This window comes from Canis lupus, chromosome 8, assembly GCF_003254725.2.
Source record: "Canis lupus dingo isolate Sandy chromosome 8, ASM325472v2, whole genome shotgun sequence".
Lineage (NCBI taxonomy): Eukaryota > Metazoa > Chordata > Mammalia > Carnivora > Canidae > Canis > Canis lupus.
In genome coordinates, this window is record NC_064250.1 from 61,740,245 (window position 1) to 61,762,838 (window position 22,594).

At 46.4% G+C, this 22,594-nt stretch overlaps 1 protein-coding gene across 9 annotated transcripts in view; it reads right to left on the reverse strand.

The window, feature by feature from the left end:
• The window catches only part of TTC7B (tetratricopeptide repeat domain 7B), a 250,993-nt gene that overhangs the window by 85,658 nt on the left and 142,741 nt on the right, over positions 1-22,594 (reverse strand). For 8 of the 9 annotated variants that reach the window (XM_049113415.1, XM_025443121.3, XM_025443120.3 and 5 more), the window contains 6 exons: positions 16,828-16,911; positions 15,730-15,834; positions 13,680-13,797; positions 11,559-11,616; positions 5,189-5,261; positions 2,289-2,449 (listed from right to left, as the gene is read on the reverse strand). In XM_049113415.1, coding sequence (XP_048969372.1) covers positions 2,289-2,449; positions 5,189-5,261; positions 11,559-11,616; positions 13,680-13,797; positions 15,730-15,834; positions 16,828-16,911 — 599 coding nt within the window. The remainder of the gene's footprint in view (positions 1-2,288; positions 2,450-5,188; positions 5,262-11,558; positions 11,617-13,679; positions 13,798-15,729; positions 15,835-16,827; positions 16,912-22,594) is intronic. The other variant, XM_025443119.3, reaches the window with a different exon arrangement.

The window sequence follows — 22,594 nt, forward strand, 5'->3', positions numbered from 1 at the left end:
CAAATGTCTACATGCACTAGCTCAGACAGCTGAATGTCCTGGAGGGGCAGCTGGCCTCTCAAGTATTACTGATCCTTACTGTCACCGGGAAATGATAAAAGTTGGTGTTTAAGAGGGACCAAAAGGATCTTGGCATCAGGCTAAGAGGCTTGCTCAATCAAGTCTCTGTTCAACAGTTTAACTGTCCAACGGTTAAACAGGCCTCAGTCCAACTGTGGCCGTGGCTTCCACCTCCAATGTGGCAGGTGCCGAGGAAACATCAAGCACGCCCTCAGTCTGTGTATGGCGGATGGGACACAAGACACACGAGGCACTCCCGGGCTTCCGAGAGTCCGTGGTTGTGCAGGAGGCAAGCTTGTCACAAACAAACAGATACTACTACTTGGCATTCAGGGACAGGTGCCCGCATCATGTTGTTTGGGTTGTTGAAATGTTTTACCCGGGCTTGGAACAAAACCACGAGAACCAACTACATCTGGCCCCAACTTTTAATAAAGTATTCTTAGGGAAGAAGTTTCCCATCACATAGGAAGAAATACAAATATTTAAAAAGCAAACAAGTCATCGGCTGCTCTCAGACCTGTTGCCATATGCTTTGCTTTTTTGAGCTTACAGCTTAACATTAAAATAACAGGCTCACATTCCTCAAATATCTCTACTGCTGTTCCTTACTGATTCTACTTGAAAAGACTGTCAGCTGCTGTCACTTGGAAGTATTACCATATTAGCCACCACTGTTTACTGCTCCCTGCGTGGCGTGGCTATTAGTTTAATAAGCCTCCTCTCAGATGACACCGCAGGCTGTCTACACAGGAGACACATGCGGGAGTCTAACATGTACTGAAGGTGTTAGGGGTGGGAGGCAGGGAACGCTGCTTTATAAATGTCGATGAGGGAAACGGAATTCAGTTGCATCAGGTTGTCCTTTAGTGGGGGGTAAAGGACCGAGGCCCCTTTAGAGTGCTCTAACCACGTTAAGATCCCCTGGGCTAACCAGCCTTGGATAACACCCAGAAATACACTCGGTGTGCAAAAGAGCAAGTTGGAGGCCTGCGAGAAGCGAAACGCTGCAGCAAAGCTCTTTAATTCACTCGGCACAAATAACCGAACCTACAAAAGAAATCTCTAGTCAGAGGTTTTCGGGATTATAATGAGATTTTTTTCTCGATGGGGAGAAGAGAAGTGCCTTTTTCACTTGAAGACAAAGAAATGTTTGTCATGGAAATGTGTGAACCAGTTTTCCAAGGAGAACTGCTGAAACGCGCTGATTAAAAACAGTGAGGTGATGAGGCAGAGAAATAAAGCCAAAGCTGATCCACTTACAATTTGCCGCAGCGCTGATTTGCCCCAGTGAGGAGAGCTGCCCCAGCCTACATTCCTGTCCTCCCGGGCTCCCCCCCAGTTGCCCCCGCCCCACCACTGACCCTGCCAGCTCAAGCGGAGTGTTTACTGTTTCTGGCCACTGTGTACTGGTTACCAGGCGACCCCACTGAGGATAAAATGGGAACCAAGGCACCCACACGACAATGTCCTTCTCCACAAAGCCTACCCAACATGCTTGGATTGAGGGATTTAGAGGAATGCTGGGGAGATATGCAGACAATCGTGCCCATGGCAGTTTCTACTGGCAGTTCTTAGGTTAGGCACAGATGTGAACTGATTTATTTAAGGAATTCTACTTCCCAGAGGACAAACCATGGCACCATGAGGTCAGGAACCTCGGATGGAAGCTGCCTGCAACAGGGTGGCCACCTCGACCTAGCGGAAAAGCCTCTGGTCAACGAGGACAAACAAGCCAGGAAGCATGTTCCGGAGGCTTCAGTCACTGGAGCTTGTTCAGTCTAACCTTTGCCATCTCCCTGTATATCCACATGAGCACTTACTCAATATTCATTTTCAAATTGACTTTATGACAACTCGTTTCCACAATCAGTAGTCTCCCCCTGACCAATAACTTCCAGAACTCACGCTTTGATCCTCAGGTGTATTTTTTCCTGAAGTGCATTTGAAAATGTAAAACTACTATGATAAAAATGTTCACCCACCGTCCATGTAGAATCAGCTAGTTCACCAATGGTCCACACTGGGAAAGACCCGATAAAGACCCCATAAGTTATCTTTAAACTTAACAAGGGCAACCTAACAGGCTACATCTGTTTCCAAAGATCGTGGAAAAACAAGAACAAGGGAACTTTGGACTATGTATCCTCAGGATATCCACAAAGGACTGAACTTAGATAGAATGAAGGAGGGAGGGGAAGAGTAAACAAAAGGCCAGGAGCACTTACATAAAATTCTCTGGATATTCACTCAGGGCCATGTCAATGATATTCAGAGCATCGTGGTAATGCTTTTGTGCAGAAAGTAAGAGGGCAAGGAGGTGCAGGGAGTTGGCATCATCACCTTGAAGTTGAAGAGCTTGGCGGACGTACCCCAGAGCCTCTGGGATCTGGTTTAAAACAAAATCAAAAAGAATTTTAACAGGTGCGCAAACATGCTCAGGTGCAGGCGCGCACGCACACACACGAGGAGCTACCATCTCAACGTCTGATTCTCTGTAAATATCGAAAGTCCTTTCACCCTGTGCCACATTTAGATTTTAATCTTCATGACAGCCCTGGGATATCAACCACAAACACGCAGACAGATGTCCTCTTCAAGCGGCAGTGTGACCTGTGGAGTGATGCAAGAGGCTCTGCTTCTCTGTAAAACTGCCAATACCCACTCCTTTGTGTTTCGCTAAAACACAATTTCCCCTTTCCCACAAAAGTGATGTACTCTTGATTATACCCAAGATAATTTCCCTCTTGGTGGAAGCACATACAAGTTGCCAGAGGTTGTTAGTGGAATTAAAGTGACTTAGCTGAACTTGTCTCATTTTTTTAAAGTGTATTACCAAACTAAAGTACCTAACAGGTTACTACAAAGCCTTAAACAGAGCTTTCCAGACGACCTGACACCTGTGAGCCTTTCCAGGTTCCTTTGTCCTGGACATCTCCATTAGACATCAAGGAAATATGCAAACAAACAAACAAACACCCCACACCTTTCCAAACTACAACCCAAAATAACTCCATCCAAGAAACAAATTGCAATGCCACATACAAAGCAGATGTATCCAAATTCAAAGAGGACCAGATACAACCTTAACCTTTAAAATGCAAGGGTTGTTCAAGACTTTCTTCAAAAATCATCCAAGCACTGGGGTTGATAAAATGCATACATAATGGATATTTGAACACCCGAGATTCCATGCAGGTTTAACAGTAACCAGGGAGAATTAGAACCTGACACTGGATCTCGAAATAGAGTCTCGAGGACTGAACCATTCTTACACAACCGCCCCGGGGACTCCTTCCTGTCCTCTCCCCACCCAACTCCCGTCCTCATATGGGACCTCTCTTCTCAGCACCCCTGCCTCTTTCCAGTTCTCAGTAACCTCACTCTCTTAGGAAGAAGCCAGAGCCTCCCAAACCTCTTTGTTTTCCTCTATGAGATCCTATTTTTGATGGCTTTAAGTTATGAATGCTGGCTGCAGGGGCTCTCTGCCACTGACCCCTAGCATCAGGGCTGTCACAGCCAGGGGAGGGCTCATCCAGCCTGGCCCCCCATTTACAGGGAGGAAGCCCAGGAGTCCAGGCATGTGACAAGGTTTGAGCATTGCCATCTAGCTATTGAGTGACCAAGACAAGAGAGGCTCTAGATCTTTTGATTCCTCTCCTGTCTCCTCCTCCTGCTCAGATGACATGGGCTCTAAAGGTAAGAGGGCTATGGCCCTGGGCCCCTGGCCAGCACGGACACACTTCCACAGAGGTCCGGTGTCCTTACGCTATGGGCCTGCAGCAGTGGCAGCTGCACCCGAGGCCCCACCCATGTGTCCTCTCCTCAGGGTGACGCCCACGGTGTGAAGAGCACCCAGCCTGCTGTGACAAGGAGGCTCGAAAGGCAGGTACACTCATGGTGTCCATCTGCAGGGGTGACCAGAGCCATCAGGGACAAACAAATACAGGGTGGGATAAGACGTCCTTAAGGGAGAGCTGACTTGAAGGGATTCAAAGCTTCGCTGAATGAGCATTACTGGCTGCCTAACACATGCCAGGCCGTGTTCCAGCTGCCGGGACCAAGAGATGAGGGTGATGGAGGAGGGCCCCTGCCTTTCTGGAAGTCTAGGGAAGAAGACAGATCCTGAACAGGAGAGCCGAGCAGGGGGAAGGGGAAGGGTAGGCCACCGCAGGATGGAGGCTTCACGCAGAAGGTGCAAGAAGCTCCCAGTGGCGGGGGAACCAGCGCACAGCTGTTGAAGTAGCAGCTCCTGTGGGTCTAGCTGAGAGCCCCACCAGCCAGGCGACAGGGCCTGTGCAGAGGGGGCGTCTTGGTTTCCTCGGTCCCCAGGTCACCACTGGAAGCCACTCGGCCATGCCATTCCCAGGCCTGCAGGGAGTCAGAGGCACGCCTGTGGCCCGGGCCTGCCCGGAGATGGCGTGTCCGGGGACCTGCCCTCCGCTTCACCCTCCAGTCAGCACTCAGGAATGTGCTGGGGTGACCACCAGTGTCTTGCACCTGCTTGGGCGGGCAGGCCTGTAGCCAGAGCCTCAGAGCAGCTGGGAGGGGATGGGAGGGTCTGAGAATGGCAAAGGCAGTTTTTGGAAGCTGCCATGAGGAAGACGAAGGCCAGCAGAGCTGCGTCTCCAGCAAGGAGAATGCTGCAGAGTCCTGTATGTGGGGGAGGGAGCCCCCGTGAGTGCCTGTCTCCCACACCTCCTGCCCACACCTGCAGGACCTACCACCCATTACCGGTACCTTCCGACAACCAGTGGCTAATGCCCCATGGTGCAGCTCGGCACTAGGTCTGCCACCAAGGGCCACAGGCCCTTGGGCTGTGACTCCTGGGTTCAGGGCACGTGCCGTGTGCTACATCCCACGATGCCCTCAGCATCTTCCAGGTCTGTGGACTTCATCTCCCAAAGCAGAGCCTGGGACACCTGTGTCTTCGCAGCAGGTGCTCAAACTGACCAAAACCACCAGTGGCTGTGCTGTGAGGAGTCCGCTCCCTCCCAGAAGAGGCCCCGGCTCCAGGTCCATCTCAGGAGAATGAAAGAAGACCAGCTACTGCCTCTCACGGAGGCGATGGAGGAGCCGCGTCAAGATGGGACACCCACCAAGTTTAGGAAACACGAGAGATACTGACCTGTCTGGAGATGGCAAGCTGCAGAGCCAGGTAGAAAGCTGCTTGGTGATCTGTAGGTGACAGGCTGTGGGCCCTGAAAGAGTACAGATGTGGCCATTAGTATGCAGGACAGGCCATTCTCCCCTTCCTAGCCAACAGTCATTCACATTTGCAGTTTGACGTCAAGGCTACATATTTAACTATGTGATGTTTCATTTAAACTCTTTTGTCCACAAACAAATGTCACGCATTCCCCCCTCATGACATGGACTGGTATGACACAGAAGCACATGTCTGTGCTTTGTCTAGCACCTGAAATGGCAGCCCTTGATGCCTGGCTTCGAGGCGGAGCCTGGAGGTGAGGAACCCACAGCCCCTGGGATCGGGCGCCCACCTCTGGCAGACGCCTCCCTTGGGCTGAGCGGGAGAGGCCCACGTGTCATGCTGGGACACAGGTGAGGTTACGAGTGTACTTGGCAGGGCGATAGCTGCTTTGGTTAAGTTTTGGCTTGGCCTTAACGCTACTTCATCCAAATTTCTGGATTTCAGAGAAACCATATGAAAATCAAAGACCTGGCTTTGCTTGTAAAATGAGGTTTTGGTTTTTGATGAACCATGGGAAGAAAAGAAGGATTCTCGTTCAGTCTTTTGAAGCTTCTACTAAGTTCCATGCAATTTACTAATGTAGTCTGTGTAGCTGTGGCACGTAGGACTCTGCAGCCAGATGCTAGGCTTGGTTTTACTAACTTGCCTTGGACAGTGGATGGGAGGAGGCCGCCCTGGCCTCCTACTTGATGGCAAACATAGTCATTCTTGCATTTATGTGGAAATCACTTGCATTTCACCAAGCCTAACTCAAAATGTGACTACATAGGGAACACAATTCTGCATTTAAGATTCTGGGAGGAAGAGAAAAACTTTAACTTACTTTAAAGGCACCATGGGAGAGACACTTGGGGGGCTCAAGGCGTGATCCTGGAGCCTGCTTCTCCCTCTGCCTGTGTCTCTGCCTCTCTCTGGGTCTCTCATGAATAAATAAATAAAATCTTAAAAAAAAAAAAAAGGTACCATGGGGCAGAATAATTACAAATGGGGAGGGGGGCAGATGGTAAACAACCCTTTGTGCTCTTCTGTCAACACTCTGTGATTAAAGGAGGATCTTTTACCAGCAGAAAACAAATTTGAGATAAAAAAGGAAGCCAAACCATTATGGATTCAACTGCATCAAACATGCCAAGGGTGGCTTTCTGTGGTAATAAGGCCTTTTGCTGAAACTGTCTGCTGTGGAGAAAAAGGCTCAAAAGCCTTCCAGGTATTTGGCATCCAGAAAATACTAAGTCTAACAATTAGGGCATTGTTTAGGCAAATATGGTAGGTCCAGTATGGGACTGGGGAAGAACGTGGTGGTGGGGGTGGGGTGAGGTCAGTCCTTTTATTAATCTCAACAGCAAAGCACCTCAACTCCCATTCCTGGGGAGGCTTCATTAGTGACCTTGCCTCAGGACACAACCTTAGTTTAAGAGGCGGAAACCAGTTACCTGTGTTGCCCTTTGAAATGTCTTATTTCTATTGAAGGCCTACTCAGTGGACTCCAGTTTTTATTATTTTACAGGTATTGGTTTTCCATGAATTTGTACATCAAAGAATTTTTTTTCCTTCAGTGTTCATAAAAAAGTGAGATCAGAATGTCATCATGGTTTCTCTCTTTCCCAATTACTCAGGGGAAATGAATACAAAATTAATTATGAAGAGACTTTGAATTATTTAGCATTCTTTATCTTATCTTCTTTCACAATTGATAAAGTCATGTTTCTACAACCCTCAAAAAAAAAAAAATTCCTCAGGGCTTTAATTTTCTCAGCCCCATTTAGATTTGCCACAAATGAAGTTAAATCAAATCATGGCTGCCTCTGCCCAACACCAACCAAGGGAGATGCTGGCAATGTCCTGTTGAGTTCAGGGAATGGGTGGAGGTAGTCCTGACCAAAGGCCCCACCCTGGCCTCATCAAATAATGATTAACTGCTAGCCACAGCACTGTGAAAGGAAATCTGAACGGAAAGTGATAGAAATCTCAGCATTTCTGGGGTGTATCAGGACAAACACTGAAGAACTGCCAACCTGACCAATAATGGATATCCAACTGTCAGGTTTCTAAGGAGACACAACCTAAACATACACATTTGAAAAATTTTACTTCAATAATTCCACTAATGAATTAAACTGACCACTTTAGCCTATGAGAGAAACAAAGAGATAAAGATAATGCCCAAGAAAGCCAGAGAAAATGCAGTGAGGAGATCATGTTGTAGACTCCAGAAAACCTGCTTCAGTCATGCAGAAGAGCTTTAGCAGCTGGGCTTCCCATGGCACAGCCATGCCCACAGAAAACCTGCTCAGCAGAAATCAGCAAGCAATGCAGGCGAGATGAAGGACGTTAGTGATCTTAAAAATTGCAAGCCTGCTAGACTCTGCTTACGGATTTTTTTTTTTTAACGTAGGTTCCTCACTTGGTATGGAGCCCCATGCAGAACTTGAACTCATGACCCTGAGATCAAGACTTCAGCTGGGATCAAGAGTCGGATGCTTAACTGAGTCACCCAGGTGCCCCTCTGTACATGGATTTGAAGCAGCCTCATAACTCCAATCTCCTACAGTGAGCACCTGGTGAGGCTGTTAAGAGAAACCCAGAGACCTAAAAATGTCAACACAGGGATGCTCACAAAGCACTTCCCTTGTCAAAGCACCTCCATCTCCATTAAGTCAATTTCTCTCCCATGAGGAAAGAAAGGATTATCAGACTGCTGTCTCCCTGATGTTGCCCATCTAACCACCCACCTACTCATCCATTCATCCATCTACCCAAGTCATTCATCCATCCATCTGTCCCTCTATCCAGCTGTGCATCTGTCCACTCATCCATCATCCATCTACCTACCCTAGTCACCCACCCATCCACTCATCCATCCATCCATCCATCCATCCATCCATCCATCCATCCATCCAACCACTCATCCATCCACCCAACCACCTATCTGTTCATCTACCATTCATCCATCCATCCACCTTAGTCATCCATCCATCCACCCTAGTCATCCATCCATCCACTCATCCATCCATCCACCCTAGTCACCCATTCACCCACCCATCCATCTAATCATCCACATTATGCAATACTTCCTGTGAAGCCAGGACCTGTTCTAGCCACTTGGGAAGGCTAGAAGTGAAAAAATTATACAAGTGTCTTTCCTTCAGGAGCTCCCCCAGCCCCACAGAGGGGGAGACCCAAAGTGACCATTACCGTGCAGTGGGAGCAGGCCCTGAGAGAGGTGTGTTAGGCTGTTATTGGAAAGCACGGATGGGCCACTCAGGCCACCCAGCTAAAACTCAGAATGCACTGAGATCACTCCAGTGCTCTCCTAGACTCTGGTTCCAACATCCTCTAGAGTTGACCCAAGAATACAGAGAAGACTGACTAACTTGAACTTGGCCCATAAGACACATACCTTGTAACAATAATAACTACAGTTTATAAAGCATCTACTATTAAGAATCCTAAGAATCCAGCAAATCCAGTTTATAAAGCATTTACTATTAAGAATCCTAAGAATATCCAGCAAAAGAGTTCAAACCAGAAGTGAAATCTGCAGGCCTGGTCTCCCTACCATTTCATCCTGCTGCCTTGTTTGGCCAGTTCTTGAGGTCTCTTTAGTCCTGATTACAGTGGACATGGGATCAGTGTGTTATTAAGAGAAAAAAAACCTGATGAAAGTTATTACTCAGGAACCTCCCTTTAGTTACACCCATAAGATGACCAACTTGTCCCAGTTTTCCCAGGATTTTCCTGGTTTTAATATGGAAAGTCTCACATTCTGGAGAACTGCCCAGTTCCTGACAAACTGGGATGGTTGGCCACTCCATGTACACAAAACATACCACATTAACTTCAAATCAAGCTAGGAGGGGGAGAAAAAAGGAGCGAGACTGTACACCCTGTGCCACTTTGTGTGACAAACATGAATGATATCATGTCACCCCTTCCTTTGGAGGAGCCCAGATTTTTGCACATGGTTAGGTCAAGTTGCTGAAGCATGCTCTCAACTCTTTTCAGGCTTGCTTTCTCTGGAGGATGTGAGAGCCCACAGAGGTAGCCACTCAGATGAGTTGTGCATCTTCAGGAAGCTCTGTAGACGACACTGTTTTTCCTCATGACACTTCTGTACCAGGCAAAGGAGCTGCTGGTTCAGCTGCTTGAGCTGAGTGCTGAGGGTCTCAGCATTAAAATGCAGTCATGCACCTGAGATGTCTTCAAAAATCACCTTTGTGAATCCACTAGAGAGCAAATCTTTCTGCATTCCGACTCTGGTCATAATTAAGAGGCAATTTTCACATGTTCTAACTATAAACCCATCCCTTTCTTTTTTTAAAGTAGGCTCCATGCCCAACTTGGGGCTCTGAGATCAAGAGGTGCATGCTCCAGACCAAGCCAGCCAGGAGCCCCAACCTCATCCCTTTGGAGTTAACGCAGTTTTCTCTTTAAACGAAAAATTGTCAAATAATAGTAGACTTCATAGTAGAATTGTGGGGAGAAGATTTACAATACACAGCAAATAAGTACTTCTCAGCCAAGTGGTTTTTAAATACCCATTTACATTTAAGAAGTAATGTAAATCATTTTTATCTATTTCAAATCATTCCCTTATAGATTTTTCTTTTTAAAGTCTACGATGCACTAGAATAGTTTCAGGTAATGAATGCACTTGAAACAAAATAACTTGACTCCTACGAAAAATATTACTTATTTCACACAAACCTAATTTAGGTTAGCTTTCCCTGATACGTAGGTTAGCAGGGTTTTATGACTCTTTATTCTCAAATGAACTAGTATTTCTAAAAATCTCTTTGAATTGAAACCTAAGTAAAAAAGGAACAAAAAGGAATTTCAGGCCAATGGAATGGCTGTTATATAACATGAAGTTACAAATTCTGGCAGCTCAAGACAGACCACCACCACGGCTGTTTTTAGAGAGCTGGTAAGATGTGCTGATTTAAGGAAAGTGAAGCAGATGTGATGACCGTTTTCATAGGCATCCATGTGTGGGTTTTATAAACCAGGGCTGGAGGACGTAAAACTCCAAATCATTTGAAATGGAAATGCTTTCCACACTCCATGCTGAAGAACGTTAACAAAAGCTTAGCACAGGGATAGGAGGTCTGTTTGCAGATGTCAACTGGTACTTTGTGCCATTAACCAGTTCGGGGCTGGCAAAGCGAAGAAGTTGTCAGCAAGCCTGCTAGGCAACCAAAAGAAACCAGACAAGAGTCCCTCAGTAACTGAAGCCAAGGGATCATGATTTCATGAAAACACAGGGACACGTGTACTGTGACACATCTGCAGGCAACCCCAGTTTTAAGGAAAGAAATCGAACGAGGGTTATTAGGTATTGAGAGGGCCTCACGAATTTTTCAGGTAAATTACTAAGTTTTGAATACGATTCCAAGAGGTCAATGCAATTCAGATATATTTAAGGTGGCAGGATCAATACCCATTCAAGATTTGACATCATGGGGCTATCCTTTCAGGCAGTGGTTCATTTGGGTGATTTATTATACCTGCAGGAAGAAACAAATTAGGGCAGCGTGGCAGAGGATACAAGGAAGGCTGAGCGGGGGTCAAGAGACCTCAGCTCTCTCCTGACTGCAACAGCTCTGTGACTCTGGCAACTATCTTCCCTCCTGCCCATCTTAGTCCCTTCCTTGCAGTTACGTACTGCTTGTTCTGTCTGCATTGTTAGCACAACGACAATCAGGTTTAAGGAGGGACAGGAAAGAGCAGTTCAAGCACTATCTAATTGTAAGGTACGCTCCTAATTTCATGAAAATCGTAATGAGGGAGACAATCACAGGTTTATGGAGCACAGCAGAGGTGCGGGGTCCTGAGACTTGCTGGCCTGTCTTGGCATAGCATTTCAGAAACTATCCTAAAAATCTGGCTTTTTTCATTTCTTCATATAAAAATCTGGAGTGTGACATGTAAAATAAAAAAATAAAAAAATAAAGAATGATCCCTCTCCTAGATGCTGACAATTGCCTTTAATAAAAGGAATCATCTCCCTAGACATGCAGTATTACATCCATCTTCTTAGAGCTGAAATCATTTCATTAGGAATGAATAACATGTCCCCAAATGGAAAAACAGAGTAAGGGTGCAGGTTTACGTGGCAACAAGTGAGGCAGCAAGTTTTGATACTGTATGTTCAGTGCTTTGAGATGAAAGACTCCCAGGGGGAAAACACTGTTTACATAATCTTTATAAATATCTCTTCTTTTTATACTTATCATACTTTGGTGTCATTATGCACAGCCGAGTGAAAAGATGAACTCCCACTCACCTCTGAAATGCAAGAAGCGCCTTTCTCTGTAGGACCTCCTGCATCCCTCGCAAAGAAGCTAAGAAAAGGGTTCAATTAGTCAGTGGCATGGAAGATCAGGAGAGTTTCTGACAAATACAAAGCTCATCATAAAAACTATATATTCAACTGGATGAAAAGCAACACATTTCTGGCGCCTGTGTGCTGTAGGCCTATCTAGGCGCCAGCAAATGAAGCCTAAACCAACCCCAGACACTTGCACTCAGTGAGCACAACTGTGAAGCCATCACTGCCAAGGGGACAGTAGGCGCTGGCTGGTCACCTTGATGCCCTAGGCATAGGGGTTTGTTGTCAAAGGCCAGGTGGGAACTCTAGAGGGGAGAACATCTGCTTTCTCAAGCACAGGCATGTGCTCCTGGGTAAGGACTGCTTCTACCAGGTGGCATACAAGGGGTTCAAGCCCCCGTGGGGCTTCAGATCAGATGGCCTTCAGAGTGCCTTCTGGTGTGGAGAAGCTATGATCCTGGCCAAGGGAACTAGCTTGATGCCATAGAAGGCCCATGTAAGTCACACTGGACAAAATCTTGATGTAAACACAAGGGATACAACAGGCAGACCCAACACTGATACTAGACGATCAGCTGAGAAGTGTGAGGCCATCTTGCCATGAGCCCACATTTCCCCTGGATCGAGCATGTGAGAAATGGCTCCCTCTGGGTCTGTTGGGGGAACTGTAGAGGCACTTTTTACTGGGAGCAAGAGCAAAAGTCTCAGAGGAACCACTTACAGTTGGAATCGAGGAGGAACCCAGGAGGCCCTAACACTGCCCCACCTGCCACCACACTGAGAATGGCGGAAGTCTGTCCCAGAGGGCCAGATGCAGCCACGGCCACCGCTAACCTACACCAACAGCGATTAAACAAGAGAGAACCTCAGGTGGCCCAACTGAGCTGTGAATGCAAGATGAAGATCAACACGGTCGGGCAACTGTCCCAAAGTTACAAGGCTAATTAGGTTAGGGTCCAGGCTAAGACTCTATATGGATAAATATATGGCCTTAAACTTATCCTGCACTGAAAGTCTACTATAGTTAAAACAACGCACTCGGTGTTGCCAGGATAGCATGTGCACATGAAAAATTAGCCAAAAAAGCCATTATTGAAAATCAGCTGATATGCGAAACTTCTCTAAGGTTCTCTGATATTTTAGGGCAGAGGAAAGGCAGCTTTGGGGTAATTTGTAAAAGAAACAATAGCAAAACTGAAAAGAAAGAAAAGGGAAGTGGATACTAAAAAATCAGGAGAGTGTTTTCTCTTGGGGGGGCGCTGTGATGGGGAGGGGGTGCATGTAAAGTTCCCCAGGTGGCTGGCAAGGGTGGTGACTAAAAGGTATCTGCTGTATCCTAATTCATTAATGACACATTTGTTTTTGAAAAAAAGTTTTTGCATTCATATCATATTGAACTACAACATGCAAAAGAAATACTAAGAGTTCAGGAAAATAATTTATCAATTTATACTTCCTACAAACACATAACTGAAAACTTCATTAATTATACAAAACATAATTAAGATTTTTTTTTTTAAAAGCCAGAATCGCCACATTGTGTCTACATCCAAAAATGCATGTCACTGTGTGGGTGTTTGGAAAGCTGCTGCACTGCATGTATACATATCTGTGAACTGAAATGTACTAAAAGAGAGGGAGCATTCTGAGGAATTGAGGGAAGCTTCCTGGAGGAGGCTGGTCCTAACCTCTCCCACATTCCTGTGCCTCAGAGCCTGCATCTACTCCCACAGGGGCAGCCCAGCCAAGTGCTGGGGCGGGTGCAGGTGTGGGCTGGGTTAGGGGATTGTCTCTCAAGGCCCTGCTCACCTTGACCTCACAGTGGATGCCCTTTACCTGTTAGCCGGCATCACCAGCACAGTGCACCTGGTGCACAGCACCTGTGTCCCACCCATTCTGGACACACAGGGTGGCAGTGGTGGCAGGTCCCCATGTGATGGCACGCCCTGAAGACCCAGCTTACTCGTTTGGGCCTCCTGCCACAGTCCTCCGAGGGGACTGTGAGGACCCTGTAGGACAGACTCAGGCAGCCCAGCCCTGAGGCTCCCAGTTTCCATAGAGTGGGACCTCTCTCACCGTCGGTGGCCTGCAGGCTGTACGTGAGCCCCAGAGCTAGGTAGCCTTTGGCCTTGAACTCTGACGTTTTCTCTCCTGCATCAACGACGGTTTTGGCAAACTTCTCGGCCTCTTCCAGCTGAAAAACCAGACAAGTTAAAAACAACAACAACCTGCAGAGTTTCTGACATGAGTTCCCATAAGCATCTGCTGCCAAAAACAGATTTCTGATGAGTCACTGTGAAAATCACTCCCAAATCTTCCAGTTCCACTGTGGTGATTCTGTTTTCTGTATTTGAGCCTCTCTGACAGTCCTCAGGCTCCCACCTTGCCTTGCTCCTTCAAAGGTTTCCTTACTGCTTTTTACCTTCTTTTCCAGAGTCATTTTCATTCTTGGTAGGGTTCTAGCTTTTTCATCTCTATTTTTCAGTAATTGGTTTTGTAGTTAGGCTTTGGGTATTCAGAAGTGAATTACACACACACACACACACACACACATATATATATGAATATATATGAATATATAATAAATGATTAATTTTATTATAAAACAACAATATAATGCACTAATTATAATTATATACATAATATACATATGTGTTACATATATACACATATACATGTATATGTATATAATAAACTCCTTGACACTCTTTGTGTCTGGGTCCTTCCTTTTTAAATGATGACAAAAAGAATACATTTAGGCTTGGATTCTCTTTCCTACAAGCTGTTAGAATATTCAGAACTCCCATCTATTTATTTTACAACGCACAGCCCATGGACCTCACATCAGCAGGTTCCAATGAGAAAATGCACACCTGTAAACTACACCCACAATAAGACCTTTTGCATAAGTCACTAGAAGCCAAATGATAAGATTTGTTCCTTCAAATATGGCAAATGTTGATGTCATTGAAGCCAGATGAGAGTACCTGGGAGTTCATCATGCTCTACTTTTGTGGTGTTTAGAAATTTTAATAATAAAAATGTTAAAAATATATACAGGAAAGATTTGTTATGTTCATCTTAAAAAAAATTAAAAAGAGTCCGGTTTATTTTTGGCCTTAGAGATCTATGTGATAGCCATGAACAATGCCAGAGCTGGAAGGGGCGCGACATAGCCAACGGCTGGAAACTGGCATATTCAGAACTGAAGGGTCTGGCCCGCTCCTTGCCCACTGCTCGAGGCTGCCCGCATTGTTCCCTGGCTCAAGGCACCAAAGTGTTGAATCCTGCATGGACCACACGACACCTTCGCAGCTGAGTTTCAGGTGAGAGCCTGCTCTTTGAAAAAGTCTTCTTCCTTCCACATTTCCCTTGGTAAAATTTAGCAGAAGTAGAACACTTTCTCACAGGGCTTACTTTTATCCTGCTGGGTGAAAATAAATGGAAAAAAACAGGCAGCAAGGGCCCTAATGGTAAAAATCCTTAGCAAGGCACCATGGTCTTTTGAGCAAATTCTTCTTATAATTAATCTTGATATTGAAGTTGAAGAAAAGAAATTAAAACTGGATCGTATGTAGTCATTATCCATACCACCACCTCAGTGGTTAGTCTGGGTCTTTCTATATTCCACTCAAATGGTATAGTTTTGAGGTACTAGGCTGGTTACAAAGCAGACTATTATTCCCAAATTCAAATTTGAGCAAGAATACCTGAAGAGGAAAGCCTCTGTGAAGGAAGACAGATGAGCATGGTTGGTTTCCACATGAGCTCAAGTAGAGGAAGACTGCTTCATAGAAAACTCAGCTCTGCTAGGAGCGAGTCAAGTGGTGACATACACCTGTACAGTCTCACATCCCTTGCGTACAGTAAGACTTATGTGAATACGAATTCCGATTCTATTTTATCGATTCTACTTTGGAAGCACATTCCCGTGACAAAGAACACCGGGAGTATCCAGGGAACATGATTCCTTGGGGTCCTAGAATGGGTGGGAGGCCTCGGGGCCAGAGCTCTGAAGAGCCTTGTTTTTGTGCAGCTGATGAATTGCTACTATGTTCTCTCAGTGCCTGGATGTGGAAAGCACTGGCAGTCCTGCCTGTGAGCACAGGGCCCCAGCCCTACTCACCCAGTGAAGGGAGCCCATGCACAGCTTGGCGGCGAGGAGTGGGATGGTGGCATCGTCGGGCTTCAGACGGATACACTCTTTCAGTACCTTCACGGCACGAGCAGACTTGGCAAAAGGAGATTATTTCTGTGAAACTCAAAGTTTTTGAAGGAAACCAAATACTAGGGCCTTCCCTGAGGGGTTCTGGTTAGGATATCCTCTTAATGAGGTTTTTCAATCTTGAGCCCAACCCAAGGATGGTGACAACCAGAGCTTGGGACACTTGAGTGACAGGGGAGTAAACTGTGGTTAGAACAAGCAGAGCTGCTTCCCTGGAATCACCCTCATTTTCTTCCTTACTTGTGTAAACATTTGTAAAAATAAGAAAAAAAAGAGACAGTGAAGGCTAATTATGAAAAATAAACTATATAATAGAGCACACTATACTAAATTTTCATCTCTACTTGGTCCAAATAATCTCATGTCTCAGATCTGATAAATCACTAAATGGCTTGAATTAACAAGAAGAACAATGGCTCCTGCCTTTATTACATATGTACGGCATGAAGGGTGCTATACCATGCATCTCGTGGGTATTGCCTAATTAATCCATACAGTTCTGTGAGGGAGGTGCTGTTATGCCGCCACTTGGCTGAGGAGGAAATGGAGGTACTAACTAACCTGGCCTGGGTCAAGTTGTGAGGACAGCTCTAGGCCTCAACTACAGCAGTCGGACCCCACGGCCCACCGTTTCAACCAGTACCACACACTACTTGATGTGATACACTCTAAAGACAACTGATGATGCCCCCCCCTCCAGGAATACATTTATGCTTGCAAGTGAGCCAAGGGTCTGTGTGAAGAAGCAGGCTTGGTTTAAGCCCTGTCCTCACATGACAAAGTTACAAGGGCCAGAAAGAGACAAGTATTTCAGAATTTCTCTTCTCAACGGTATGTCCATGCTGGCTCCCATATCATTACATTTGATGGTTCTTTTATAAATGACCACAGGACAGGTTCATATAGTTGGTTTAGATTTCTACAAGGAATGATATCACCCCTTGGAATCTCAAGACAGGAAGCGCTGACCGAGAGGGTGCATCACCAGGGGCGACTCACTTTTCCCGCTGCCATGAGAGACAGAGCAAACTGGTACCAGAGCTGGAACTCCTCAAAGGCAAACTTCATGGCTCTTTCCAAGCACTGGTTAGAGGGAAGAACAAAGGCAGACATGTGAGCACTGCCAGGGCCACAAGTGGACAAGTGTGAGTTTGTGTCTACACATATCAAGTCCTACAAAATCCACCTCTCTCTTTTTTTAAAGATTTTATTTATTTATTCATGAGAGATAGAGTGAGAGGCAGAGGCCCAGGCAGAAGGAGAACATGGGGAGCCTGATGCAGGACTTGGGCCCAGGACCCTGGGATCACAACCTGAGCCGAAGGCAGACACAACCACTGAGCCACCCAGGCATCCCCAAATCTACTTCTCTTGAATGCTTAAAACATAATCCTCCCCCAAGCCCCTCCTGAGGGACCTGCCAGAAGCCAGGACCATCCACAGTTGACTAAAACACAATCCTTGACCTCAAGTAGTTTTTCATCCAATACAAAAGAAAGAGGCAGGTATACAAGCAACTGCAACTCAAGGACCTGACTGCCAAGTGCCCCAAGAGTGGGAGAGTAATCGCAGAATTCAGAAATGGCACCCTAGAAAAATACTACTTAGGTTGGGCCTTGATTAACGAGAAAGAAAAAAAAATGCAGCTATTATTTGGAAGAGGGGGGTGAACAGAGACGTGGAGGTTAACAGGGTGTGCTCTGACTCTACGATGGCAAGTGACCCAATATAAACCTAACTTAGGGCACATGGGCAGGAATGGGTGGAATCAGGCTGGGCCCACGTTGCTGAGAGTCTGACATGTCAGCTGGGAGTCTGACATGTTCCATCTCCCTCCTCCATCCCAGCTTTGGTTCTCCTTCCTCTGTATCCCTCAAGTTCATAACTGTATGTTAAGTCACTGTCTTCACTCTTCTTGCCCCAGCCCAGCCATATCTCACTATGGGAGACAATCAAGGGCAGAAATCCTGACTCCTCTGTCCCCTCAGTGCCTGCTCGGATACTCTACAAATACACTTTACTCTCTGTCAGTGAGGGGCCTCTGGTTTCTGCCCAGAGTCATAATGATCACATCAGAGGTGAGGAAGATCATTTGGGGGTGGGGAGGGAGGAGAGTTGTGCAACCAGAATGGGGACAGACCAGGAATAAGGTACAGAGAATGGTCCAGGGATGTCAGAACCAAGGGACAGAACCAAGAAATGTGTCTGAGTTAGAAGCAGCAAAGACAGGACACCCAAGGAAGAGGGTCGGATAGATGGTGAGGTGTAGGGACTAAAGAAGGCCTTCAAAGTCTTTGGCCCATATACTTAGGAGCAAACCCATGGCAGAGAAGACCCTTGTGTATGCACATGTGTGGATGTATGTTTTTATGAGAGAGAAAGAGAAAATTTCTAGAATAAAAGGAGAATGGAGAAGAAAAGTTTATTAATGAGCTTATGGTAAGCAATGTGGTGAGCTTGAAGTGTTATGTGGTGACTTACTGGAGATAATTAGAGATAGTCTGAGGCCTCAAGAGAATATCTAACAAAAGACATACATTTGAGCTGAAAGAAATTAAAGGCATAAATAAGTGGAAACACATCCCATGTTCATGGGCTGGCAAACAATATTGTTAAAATGTCAGTACTACTCAAAGCGATCTATGGATTCAACACAATCAATCCTTATTAAAATCCCAACAGCAATTTTTTTTTTAATAGAAATAGAAAAACCCATCCTAAAATTCATGGAACAAAAGGGACTCCAAATAGCCAAAACAATCTTCAAAAGAACAGAGTTGGAGGACTCACATTTCCTCATTCCAAAGCTTACCTCAAAGCTACAACAATCAAAACAGCACAGTACGGGCATAAAGACAGACCCCAAAGAATTAAAGGCAGGGACCCACACAGGTATCTCTACATCGAGGTTCATGGTAGCGTTATTCACAAGAGCTAAAAACACAGGAGGGACCCAGGTGTCCATCAACGGATGAACAGGCAGACAAAACATGATGTAAGCATACAATGAATATTATCTTGTCTTAAATTCATTTTTAAAAAAGATTCATTTTTTTTTTAGAGTTTGAGAGGAAGAGAACACACTTGAGCTGGGGGGAGGGGAGAGAAGCAGATTGAGATCACGACCTGAGCCGAAATCAAGAGTTGGACCCCTGACCAGCTGAGCCACATAGGTGTCTCTATCTGGCCTTAAAATGGAAAAGGAGGGAAATTCTGACACGTGCTACAACATGGATGGACCTTGAGCATGTTATGCTCAGTGAAATAAGCCAGTCAAAAATATATGATTCTACTTGTATGAAGTACTGCAGTCAAAATCACAGAGGCAGAGAGCAGGATGGGAGGCTCCGGGGTGAGGGCAGTTAGGGTTCCCTGGGGAACGAGTTCCAGTTTTACAAGAGGCAAAGCCTTTTGGGGCTGGGACAGTGCTGATGGCTGCATGACACTGTGATTATATTTAACGCCAACCGAACTGCACACTTTAAAATGGTCAAGGTGGTTAGATACATATTTTACCATAATAAAAATACCTGGGGAAAAGCACATTTGTGAAAACAGCTGACACTGTCAGAAGAGGTTGGAGAACATCAGAGGAGTGCTCCCAGGGAGGGCGGCTGGGGCAGGACCTGGGAAGCATCTCTACCTCGGAGCCAGGAAAGGAGACACAGATAGGGTCTCAGGCAGGCTCCAGAAGGCAGAGGAGAGCCCCCTCCTGACTGTCCCACCCAGTCACTATTCTCTCTGCAAAGATGGGATGAAGTGGGTATGGGAGCAGAGACACACAACAGGGCTGGGAGTTTTTTTTTTTTTTTTTTTTTTTTTAATTTTTATTTATTTATGATAGTCACAGAGAGAGAGAGAGAGGCAGAGACACAGGCAGAGGGAGAAGCAGGCTCCATGCACCGGGAGCCTGATGTGGGATCCGATCCCGGGTCTCCAGGATCGTGCCCTGGGCCAAAGGCAGGCGCCAAACCGCTGCGCCACCCAGGGATCCCAGGGCTGGGAGTTTTTAAAAAGGCCACACAAGCTTTAAACAACAACTGCAGGGTGCAGAATGCTGACGTCAGGGTCACCTGGGAGGCTGGGGTGTCGGGCACTAGCGTCTGTGGTACCGGCTGCCAGCTGTCCCTAGTGATGCTCCGTGGCCAGCCGGGAGCGGAGGGGGTGATGATGGGAGTCTCGGGATTAATGGATGTACACGTGGGGGAGTGGGGTGGCGGGGAGGCGGCTGGGGACCCTCAGAGTGGGTGACAGACTGCAGGAAATGACAGAGGTGGTGTGAGGAGGTGGGAGAGAATTTCGGGGTGGTATTTACAGAGAAGGTTCCCCCAGATAGTATGCTAGCTGGTTTACTGTGAAAACCTGCCCTCACAGAAGATTAGAAAGTGAAGCAGTTAGCAGTTAATAAGCACAACCTGTATGCCTCGTGATACGATGGGATGGGCACCTGCAGATCCCAAGCAAGATCCCAAGTAAGATTAACACTTGGCCCCTCACTCGGATCGGCAGCTACCTCCTTAGCCAAAATCTGGGGGGTGGACATGTGACTTCATCCAGGACAATGTGATGCCAGCAGAAGCTGCTGGGTGAGGCTGAGGGCAGGGAGGTCTCTAAGAGGAGGATTTCTCAGCTGGTGCACACCGTGCCCTCCCCTGGGACCACACTCCGGGCTGGAGGTGGGGCTGCCAGGCACGGTGGAGCTCAAGGATGAGGACCACTCTCTAGAATGGCTGAGCAGAAAGTGAGAAAGCGCTGGGTTCCTGAGGCCATGATGTGTGGCGGCTGTGACTGCAACCTTCCACCAGACTTGCTGTCCTGGGAGGATAAATTCTCTATTTGGTTAAGTCACTCTGGGCTGGTTTTCTTAATAACATCTGGCTACACTGCTCACTTACACAGACACTAAATGGCAGAGCTGGGATCCAAACCTGACCTCAAAGCCCGCTTAATGGCTCTGCTCTACCGATAAGAACAAGAAGCCTTTAAGAAGCCCTCATAGTGCCTTTAAGAGGCATCCTGCGAATAAAAAACGAAAGCCTCTCCCTTGAAAAGATCAAGTAGGCAAGACGGGCAGAGGGGAGACCTGATCCGGGTGTGGGCTGGCAAGAAGTAGGGGGGGATGGATGCTTTGGAGAGAGCACCAATGAGGAAGAGCCAACAGTGCTTGGAAACTGAGTTGGGGGATGAGGGATGGTGGGGAAGGAGGAACCAGGTATGATGATCACATTGCTGGAGTGAGGCAAAGGAGCCAGTTTGTGCAGAAGGACGGAGATGACGATCAAAAACGAGGTTTGTCTTAACAGCTCTACGTAACCAGCTCATTGCAATAAAGCCACTAAGTACTTAAATATATACACAGAAACATTTAAATGTTTAAACGCTTTTCTTCCTCCTTTTGCTAGGAGGAATGATAAATATCAACTGTTTTCCCGATAAACAAAAGGAGCTCAGCCGCTGAAACAGGCTGTTCTGAATCAGAAAGCTAGATGCTATAAATAAGTGTGCATCCTTATTTTCTGTTGTGCCAAAGGCTAACATACTCATTATACTCACTGAGAAACACTTCCTGGAAGCCTAATTGGTATAGAGCTCAGTCCCTGTTCTACCAGCCATGGTACCAGGAAAATACCAGCTCTCGGAAAGAGCAGACCCAGAGGATCCTAGGGCTATCAGGGAACTTGGGAACATCCAGCTGAAGTCCCCAAGGAAAGGACATTTGTCATCTTGGCTTCCTCTCACCTCAAAACTCCTGATGTTTTGTTTTGGGAGTTGGTGTGTGTGGGGGATACCCTAGATAGCAGGAGAGCAGCCTCTCTGCCTGCCAGTGAGAAAGCCTTGAATGAAGGAAGCAGGAGTGTGTCACGTGACCCAAGCACAGCCAAGCAGATGCTCCTGCCAGAGTGTGGGGTCTAGAGCTGAGACAGGAGCACCTGGGGTGTTTGCCGTTCCCAGTGGCTGGGCCTAGGGGCCATAGTAGCAGCAGAGTTGGTGGAGGCCCTTGAGTGAATGGTGTCCTCCCAACCGGGGTCAGGGCCCTTGGCTTCTTAATTTCTGCTCACACCCATTCTTCAGCCTTCTGTGGATCCTGTGAGCAGTACCCACGGATGAATGCCTTTTCTGCTTGAGTGAACGAACGACTCGGGTTCTGCTACCTACAACCAAGGCCCTGAAAGTACACCTGATCATATGCTTCAGGCTCTTACAAACAGTCCCTGCCACCTAGCCCACAGGCAGTCATAATATTTCTGCTTGAGAAGCTTCTAGAATAGGGAATTCACAATCTGAATAGTAGCTAGAAGTCAAGTCAGGCACCCTCTGTGTGGATTCTGGGCAAGCCCTTTAACCTCTGTATCCAGACTCCTCACTGCAAAATGGGAAATATAATAGTAATTGATGTAGTGGGTTATCAGGAAGATTAAATTAGTTAATACATATAAGCAATAACAGTACCTCAGATGGGAGCTGGAGCTACTCAGCACCAGATAAAGGTTAACTATCAGCTGTTTTTTAAATTTAACATTTTAAAAAATATTTTATATATATATTTCTAAGAGACACACAGAGAGAGGCAGAGACACAGGCAGAGGGAAAAGCAGGCTCCATGAAGGGAGCCTGATGCAGGACTCAATCCCAGGACCCCAGGATCACACCCTGAGCCGAAGGCAGATGCTCAACCACTGAGCCACCCGGGCATCCCCCCAAATATAACATTCTTATATTAAGAAAGAAACTGTATGATATCTATCACTTTATCTAAAAGAAAAAT